Source organism: Chiloscyllium plagiosum, chromosome 14 (assembly GCF_004010195.1).
Source record: "Chiloscyllium plagiosum isolate BGI_BamShark_2017 chromosome 14, ASM401019v2, whole genome shotgun sequence".
Classification (NCBI taxonomy): domain Eukaryota; kingdom Metazoa; phylum Chordata; class Chondrichthyes; order Orectolobiformes; family Hemiscylliidae; genus Chiloscyllium; species Chiloscyllium plagiosum.
In genome coordinates, this window is record NC_057723.1 from 6,132,140 (window position 1) to 6,141,120 (window position 8,981).

General features: G+C 44.2%; 1 protein-coding gene across 3 annotated transcripts in view; it reads left to right on the forward strand.

Annotated features, from left to right (window-relative positions):
- LOC122556879 (kinesin-like protein CIN8) overlaps positions 1-8,589 on the forward strand; it is a 24,979-nt gene extending 16,390 nt beyond the window's left edge. For all 3 annotated transcript variants that reach the window (XM_043704135.1, XM_043704136.1, XM_043704138.1), the window contains 2 exons: positions 4,104-4,250; positions 8,435-8,589. In XM_043704135.1, coding sequence (XP_043560070.1) covers positions 4,104-4,250; positions 8,435-8,542 — 255 coding nt within the window. In that variant the 3' untranslated portion in view covers positions 8,543-8,589. The remainder of the gene's footprint in view (positions 1-4,103; positions 4,251-8,434) is intronic.
- Positions 8,590-8,981: the final 392 nt, after the last annotated feature.

Sequence of the window (8,981 nt, forward strand, 5' to 3'; positions counted from 1 at the left end):
CATGAGATCTAACCTTGCTAACCAGTCTCCCACGGGGAACCTTGTCGAACACCTTACTGAAGTCCATATAGATCACATCTACCGCTCTGCCCTCATCAATCCTCTTTGTTACTTCTTCAAGAAACTCAATCAAGTTTGTGAGACATTTCCCATGCACAAAGCCATGTTGACTATCCTTAATCAGTCCTTGCCTTTCCAAATACATGTACATCCTGTCCCTCAGGATTCCCTCCAACAACTTACCACCACTGACGTCAGGCTCACTGGTCTATAGTTCCCTGGCTTGTTCTTACCACCCTTCTTAAACAGTGGCACCACGTTGGCCAACCTCTAGTCTTCCGGCACCTCACCCGTGACTATCGATGATATAAATATCTCAGCAAGAGGCCCAGCAATCACTTATCTAGCTTCCCATAGAGTTCTCGGGTACAACTGATCAGGTCCTGAGGATTTATCCACCTTTATGCACCTCAAGACATCCAGCACTTCCTCCTCTGTAATCTGGACATTTTTCAAGGTGTCACCATCTATTTCCCTATATTCTATATCTTCCATATTCTTTTCCACAGTAAATACTGATGCAAAATACTCGTTTAGTATCTTCCCCATTTTCTGAGGCTCCACACAAAGGCCACCTTGCTGATCTTCGCAGGGCCCTATTGTCTCCCTAGTTACCCTTTTGTCCTTAATGTGTGAAAAACCTTTGGATTTTTCTTAATTCTATTTGCCAAAGCTATCTCATGTCCCCTTTTTGCCCTCCTGATTTCCCTCTTAAGTATACTCCTACTGCCTTTATAGTCTTCGAAGGATTCACTCGATCTATCCTGTCTATACCTGACATATGATTCCTTCTTTTTCTTAACCAATTCTTCAAAAAACTTAATCAAGTCTGTGAGACATGATTTCCCATGCACAAAGCCATGTTGACTATTCCTAATCAGTCCTTGCCTTTCCAAATACATGTACATCCTGTCCCTCAGGATTCCCTCTAATAACTTGCCCACCACCGATGTCAGGCTTCCCAGAAGGTAGTGGAGACCGGGCTCTTTAGATTTATTCCTACTTGAGTTAAATTAATTTTTGATTGACAAAGGACTCAGGGGTTATGTAGTTCAGACAGAAAACTGAAACTGAAACTAGATCAGCCATATCTCATTGAATGGTGGAACAGGTTTAAAGAACTGAGTCAAGATTAGAGTGGTGCTGGAAAAGTGAGGACTGCAGATACTGGAGATCAGAATCAAGATTAGAGTGGTGCTGGAAGAGCACCACAGGTCAGGCAGTATCCGAGGAGCAGGAGAATCGACATTTCGGGCAAAAGCTCTTCCTCAGGAATGCACGATGCTTTTGCCTGAAATGTTGATTTTCCTACTCCTCGGATGCTGCCTGCCCTGCTGTGCTTTTCCAGCACCACTCTAATCTTGACTCTGATCTCCAGCATCTGCAGTCCTCACTTTCGCCTTAAAGAACTGAATATCAACTCTGTTCCTCCCTATGTTCCTATAATCTTGAAAGATTCAATTAGCCTTAGGCATCTCCTTTCTCGAGAAATGAACTTTTAATCTGTTTTCTGATTAGTATAAAATCTCATTTCTGATATCATCCAGGTATAAATCTTTTCTGCACTTTCTCAATACCTCTACACTTTGTTTTTATAATATGAAGGTCAGCATGGTTCACAGTTCTGCAAGTGTTGTCCAAACCAAGGTTTAAAAAGTTCAAACTAACTTTTCACCTCTATCCGAGAAATTACCTTTAATGCTTTCTGAAATGACTCCAGGTCAGAGGTCACATGACACCTGCAGCACTTGTGATTTCAAATAAACCTGTTGGACTGTAATGTGACTTCTGATCTTGTCCACCCCATTGCAATACCGGAATCCCCACATCATGAAATACCTAATTGGAGTCGAAAAGTGTGGTGCTGCAAAAATACAGCAGGTCAGGCAACATCCGAGGAGCAGGAGAGTTGACGTTTTGGACATTAGCCTTTGATCAGGAATGATAAAGGGCTTATGCCCGAAATGTCGACTCTCCTGCTCCTTGGATGTTGCCTGACCTGCTGTACTTTTCCAGCACCATACTTTTTGACTCTGATCTCCAACATCTGCAGTCCTCACTTTATCCTACTCCCTGACTGGACCAGGTTAACAGCCCCAGTTAGGGAACTCATATTCTATGAGGTCCATCTGGCTGATCTCGTTCCAATCACTATCTTTATATTTTTAAACACCTTCCTTTGTTCTCTAGCTTTGTTCTGCCATCACCCGTGAATTTCCAAGCCCTACTTTTAAGATTATGAGCACTTAGTCATAGAGTCATAGAGATGTACAGCATGGAAACAGACACTTCGGTCCAACCCGTCCATGCCGACCAGATATCCCAGCCCAATCTAGTCCCACCTGCCAGCACCCGGCCCACATCCCTCCAAACCCTTCCTATTCATATACCCATCCAAATGCCTCTTAAATGTTGCAATTGTACCAACCTCCACCACTCCCTCTGGCAGCTCATTCCATACACGTACCACTCTCTGTGTGAAAAAGTTGTCCCTTAGGTCTCTTTTATATCTTTCCCCTCTCACCCTAAACCTATGCCCTCTAGTTCTGGACTCCCCGACTCCAGGGAAAAGACTTTGCCTATTTAGTCTATCCATGCCCCTTCTTCTGGGATTTGCACCACTTTTGTCTCCATCTGCCCTATCAACGTCTTTCACCATGTTAAGTGGTTCAATTAATGCACCCCCTTTAATGTTCCATAATTAAGGGAACACAAGCCTGTTCTGTGCAACCTGGCCTCATTTCTTAACAATTGCTGCCCCTGAGTACTGAGGAAGTAATGGACCATTGGTTATAACATCCTTAAAAATACAACTGTGAACTAAGAACCTGACAGGATGTTTCGGACAGTGTTGAGGAGAATTCTTTCCTCCCTCAGAGGATTGTCTGACTTTGGAACTCTCTGCCTCAGCAGATGGTGGAAGTGGTGTCATTGCTTGTTTTTAAGGTGTGTTAAATGGATTTTTGTTAGGTAAGGGAATCAAAGGTTATCGAGAGATAGATGCAAATATAGAACACAAAACATAAAATCTTGCTCTTCTTCAATGGCAGAGCAGGCTCAAGGGGCTGAATAGACTACTTCTGCTTTTCATTCACAGGTTGGAAAGCATTTTCATAACATTCATCTGTCAATCAGTATTGCAACAACAATAACACTTTGCATTTATATAGCACTGTTATCGTAGTGAAATATCTATTGTCTGAAGGAACATAAAGGCACATGTATAGACATTAGGACAGGTGACCAAAATGCTAGGTATTAAAGAATTCTCAAAGAAGGAGAGGTAGCCCCAGAGATGGAGGCTAAGGGAGTGAGTTTCAGAGCTTGGAGTTTGATAATCTAACAGTTTAACTGATCATTCATCTACCTCTGATTCTGGGCCACTCCTGAAGCAGAATGATTGCAGTATATTCCCATATAACCACAGTCAATGAACTCCAGAAAACAATTTATTGTGTGAAATGCTGCAGATTAAAATTGCTGACAGATTCAATTTTTGCTTAACTTGGCAGAGTTTTTAAAATTGTTAATTGCAGAAAGCGGTAGTATGGATCTTATGTCAGACTAATAACACAGAGACCTGACCTTATGATCTGGAGACAGGGTGAATTCCCAACACAGCAACTAGGGAATTAAATTAAATTAATCTTTAATAACAATGAATTAAAGGTTCCTGACAGTAATGGTGACAAAACAGCTATTAGATTGTCATAAATACCCAGCTGGTTCACTCATGTATTTTGGAAAGGAAACCTAATGTCCCTCCCTGGTTTGGCTTCCACATGAGTCCAGTAACAGAGCAAAAAAGATTGACTTCTTACTGCTCTCTGAAATAATGTTGCATTAAATCATGAAGGAAGAGTTTGCACATCAGGTTCTCAAAGGTGATTAGGGGTGGGCAAATGGTTTCTGCTATTTGTCTCCTTGTGGTGAACTAAATGTGGCTGCGTTATGAGATGTGGTTTCAGGGTTACATCCACATGTGTTTTGCCAATAGAGAAAGTGACCCTCTAACGCTGTTGTTTTATTTTGTGGAACATTAGGAGATGGTCTATGAGGGATTGGTAAAACCAATGCTTTCCAGGACAAAGCTGGGGTACAACATGGCTCTGATTGTGTGTGGCACCGAGGCATCTGTCAGGAGCAGGCTGCTCCAGGGCGATGAGAAGTGGGATGGCATCATGTGTAAGGTAAGACAGGGTAAGGTAATGATGATGTAATTGGACAGGTAATTGGGATGCTCAGGCTAATACTTTCAGAGAATCATTGAATCCCTACAGTGTGGAAACGGGCCATTTGGCCCAACAAGTCCACAGCAATACTCCGCAGAGTAACCCACCCAGACCCATTCCCCTACCCTATTACTCCGTATGCACCCTGACTAATGCATCTAACTTACACATCCCTGTACACTATGTAATTTAGCAAGGTTAATTCACCTAACCTGCACGTCTGTGGACACTGGGAGGAAACCAGAGCACCCAGAAGAAACCAATACAGACACAGGGAGAATATGCAAACTCCACACAGACAGTTGCCCGAGGCTGGATTTGAACCCAGGTCCCTGATATTGTGAGGCTGCAGTGCTAAGCAATGAGCCACCATTTGACGTCACAGTTTTGGGTCTGACCCTGCTCAATTCATAAATCTGCAATTTAATAACTGGTTTCAATAATGATGACCTTGAAACTGTCATTGATGATCATAAAAGCCATTTTGTTCATTACCATTCTTTAGGAATGGAAATCTGCTACTCTCACTTGGTCAATGCCAATTGATTCCAGACACACAGAACAATGATAGTTGACTCTTCCTTGCCCTCTGAAATTGTCTAGCAAACCACTCCTTTCAACTGCAACTAGGAATGGGCAATAAATGTTAGACTGGCCATCAACACCTACGTACCATGTAAGCACCGATGAAAGAGTAAGGAGAAAAACAACTTCCTTAGGAAACAGTTCATCAAGCCGCCTGTTTGTGTCATTGAACCCATTCAGACCACCACTGCCAGTGTTTACTTGTTTGTTGTCTTGACATGATGTTGGTTTGTCATGGAGTCATAGAGATGTACAGCACAGAAAAAGGGCCTGTCAGCCGATCATGTTCAGATTAGAGTGGTGCTGGAAAAGCACAGCAGGTCAGGCAGCATTCGAGGAGCAGGAAAATCGACTTTTCAGGCAAAAGCCCTTCATCAGGATGAAGGGCTTTTGCCCGAAACATCAATTTTCCTGCTTGACCTGCTGTGCTTTTCCAGCACCACTCTAATCCAGACTCTGATTTCCAGCATCTGCAGTCTTCACTTTTGCCATCATGACCAGGCCAAACAAAAACAAACACCTAATTATTCTAATCCCATTTTCCAGCACTTGGCCCATAGCCTGATATTGCTTGGCATCACAAGTGCATATCCAAATACTCTGTGGCCCTTTCATGTTGTACAACCTATTTTCTTTACTTTCATACGAAGAAATAAATGAGTGGTACACTTAAAGAAACATGATGGAGTCTCTTCTTCCACCCAACCCCTAAATTAGTCAAGACTTTGTCCAGGGCTTTAAGTCCATAAGATCATTATATGTTAGAGCAGAAATAATCCATTCAGCCCATCAAGTCTGCTTCGCCAATCAATGAGATCATGGCTGATCTGATAATCCTCAGCTCCAGTTTCCTTCCTTTTCCCCACAACCTTTCATTTCCTCACCAATTAAAAATCTGTCTATCTTAGCCTTAAATACATTTAGTAACACAGACTTGGCAGCTGTCTGTGAAATAATTCCACAGAGGTGGATATCCCGTCACCAAGTCACCCTTTATTTATACGGGGAGGTCCCTGACACTGATCCAGCTTCCTCAGAGCCAGTTCTCAGAGTGAACAGAACCTCTGACACTCCTATTTATTTTTAAAAATTTTTAAAATTTTTTTTAAAAAATTTTTTTCTTGCAGGTGTGAGACACAGTGAAAGACACAAAGTGCACGAATCTTTATTCAAATTCCACCACCAGGAAGATAGGAAAACACCCCTAACGTAACCGCGGTAGAGGGGCAGGCAGTCGGCCTTAACGACCCCCTCCACGGCCCGCTGCCTGGACCTGTTGATGGCCAGTTTGGCCAGGCCCAGGAGCAGGCCCACGAGGAGGTCTTCAGACCTGCCCTCCTTCCTCCGTACCGGGTGCCCAAAGATCAGGAGCGTGGGACTGAAGTGCAGCCAAAAACAGAGAAGAAGGTTTTTAAGGAAATCAAAAAGGGAGTGCAAACGCCCACACCCAATATACACGTGGTCCATGGACTCCACAGCGCCACAGAACAAGCAGTTGGGCTGGGAGTCCGTGAACCACTGCAAACTGTGGTTGCAGGGGACTGCTGCGTGCAGCACTCTCCACCCCAGATCCCCGAGAGAAAGGGGGAGGACTCCCGCGTAGAGAGCCCTCCACTGGGGAGACACTCCTATTTATATCTGTCAGCCAGGGCTCCCTGATTGGATCAGAGTAAAAACACTAAACAGGGGACTCTTATTCGATGAGATCCATCTGGTCGACCACATTATAATCTCTACACTCTGCATTAAAGAAATTTACACATTCACAACCCACTAAAAGAAAAATAATTCCTCTTTAATTCTGTCTTAAATGTGCGACCTCTTATTCTGCCCTCTGATCCTAGACTCTAAACAATCTTTTACTGCATCCTATATCACCGTCTCTACCATTTTCCCAATAACAGATGTTAAGCTAACATCAATCTGTTATTATTGTCTCCCTACCTTTTTTAATAAAGGTGTTACATTGGCAGCTTTCCAATTCTCAAGGACTTTTCCAGAAACTAAGAATCCTTGGAAGATTACTAACAATGCATCCACTATCACTGCAGCTATTTCCTTTAATATGCCAAGAAGTATTCCATCAGGTCCTGGGAACTTTATCTGTTTTAAGGGGGCTGGCTCAACTGCAGCAGAGGCCAGGATTGGAGGAAATCAGTGAAAGTAGTGGATGGGCGAGGAAACTCCATCGAAAATCACACCCATACCGGGCACAACACCTTTAGCTGACTGTTCTCCTCTCAGGTTAATGGCTGCTCTCCTACTAGAGGATGGAAAGGTTCACTTCTCTGGCACAGCTCACTGAGGAGTCAGGGATTCAAAATTTGTTTACCTTCTCAGGGAAGAACAACTACTGGCCTTCACGCTCACACCTGGTGGATGAATTTTTAGGTAGCTACAAAGGGGTTGGTTAGCTCAGTTGGCTGGTTTGCAGTGAACCATTCAATTCCCACATTGGCTGAAGTCACCACTAAGGAGTCACCCAAACTCTCCCCTCACTTCAGGTGTGGTCACCCTCAGGTTAAAACATCACCAATCGTCTCTCTCTCTCTCTCTCTCTCTCTAGTGAGAGAGCATCCTATGGTCTGGTAAGATGGTGGTGACTTTAACGTATACAACTTGGGGCAGCACGGTGGTTCAGTGGTTAGCACTGCTGCCTCACAGCACCAGGGTCCCAGGTTTGATTCCAGCCTTGGGCGACTGTCTGTGTGGAGTTTGCACATTCTCCCCGTGTCTGCGTGGGTTTCCTCCAGGTGCTCCGGTTTCCTCTCACATTCCAAAGATGTGCAGGCCAACTGAATTGGTTATGCTAAATTGCCCGTAGTGTTAGGTGCATTAGTCAGAGGGAAATGGGTCTGGGGGGTTACTCTTCGGAGGGTCGGTGTGGACAGTTGGGCAGAAGGGCCTGTTTCCACACTGTAGGGAATCTAATCTAATCTAAAGGTTTTACCACTGTGTAGGGTGTCATTGGAGGACCAGTGGGGATCACCACTGTGTGATTAGAGGACCAGCAGGAATCAGGGATGTGTGATTGGATGACCAGTAGGAAACCGTCCTGTGTGATTGGATGACCAGCAGGAATCTGGGCTGTGTGATTGGATGACCAGCAGGCATCAGAGCTGTGTAACTAGAGGACCAGTAGGAATCAAGGCGGTTAGTAATGTGTTGTGGGGCTTAGTTCAGGAGAATGGAGTGCAATCTCTAGGCTAATGCTGTGGTAACTTGGTACCAACTTCCAGATGAGATATTGAACCAAGGTCTTTTCTATCCTCTCATGCACGTGATAGACCACATGGCATTTTCCATCAAGCAACATCATTAAAAATACAATGACCCAGTCACTATCGTATTCCTGTATCTGAGAGCTTGCTGTGCACAAACTGAGTGCCATATTTCCCACATGAGACCAGTGACTACACGTTAATAATGTCCAATGATTTTACAATTTCGGGATGCCCAGACTGAAAGGCCTTATATAGAAATGCAGTTTTGTTTTTACTAGTTGGCACTCTGGCGAAATACTAAATAAAACTAAGGCCGGATAAACTTTTGTGCAGATTTTAAAGGAATTGTTTGAAGAATTGAAGAACGATGAAGATCATCAGAAGCATCTTATCACAGTTTCAAATATTCAGGTAAAATCAGTTGGATTTTATAACACATAATCACACAGCCCTGATCCCTGCTGGTCCTCCAATCACACAGCCCTGATTCCAGCTGTTCCTCCAATCACACAGCCCTGATCCCAGCTGGTCCTCCAATCACACAGCCCTGATTCCAGCTGATCATCCAATCACAGAGCCCTGATTCCAGCTGTTCCTCCAATCACACAATCCTGATTCCAGCTGGTCATCCAATCACAGAGCCCTGATTCCAGCTGCTCCTCCAATCACACAGCCCTGATTCCAGCTGGATCTCTAATCACACAGCCCTGATTCCTGCTGGATCTCCAATCACAAAGCCCTGATTCCTGCTGGTCCTCCAATCAGACAGGCCTGATTCCAGCTGTTCCTCCAATCACACAGCCCTGATTCCTGCTGGTCCTCCAATCATACAGGCCTGATTCCTGCTGGACCTCCAATCACACAGCCCTGATTCCAGCTG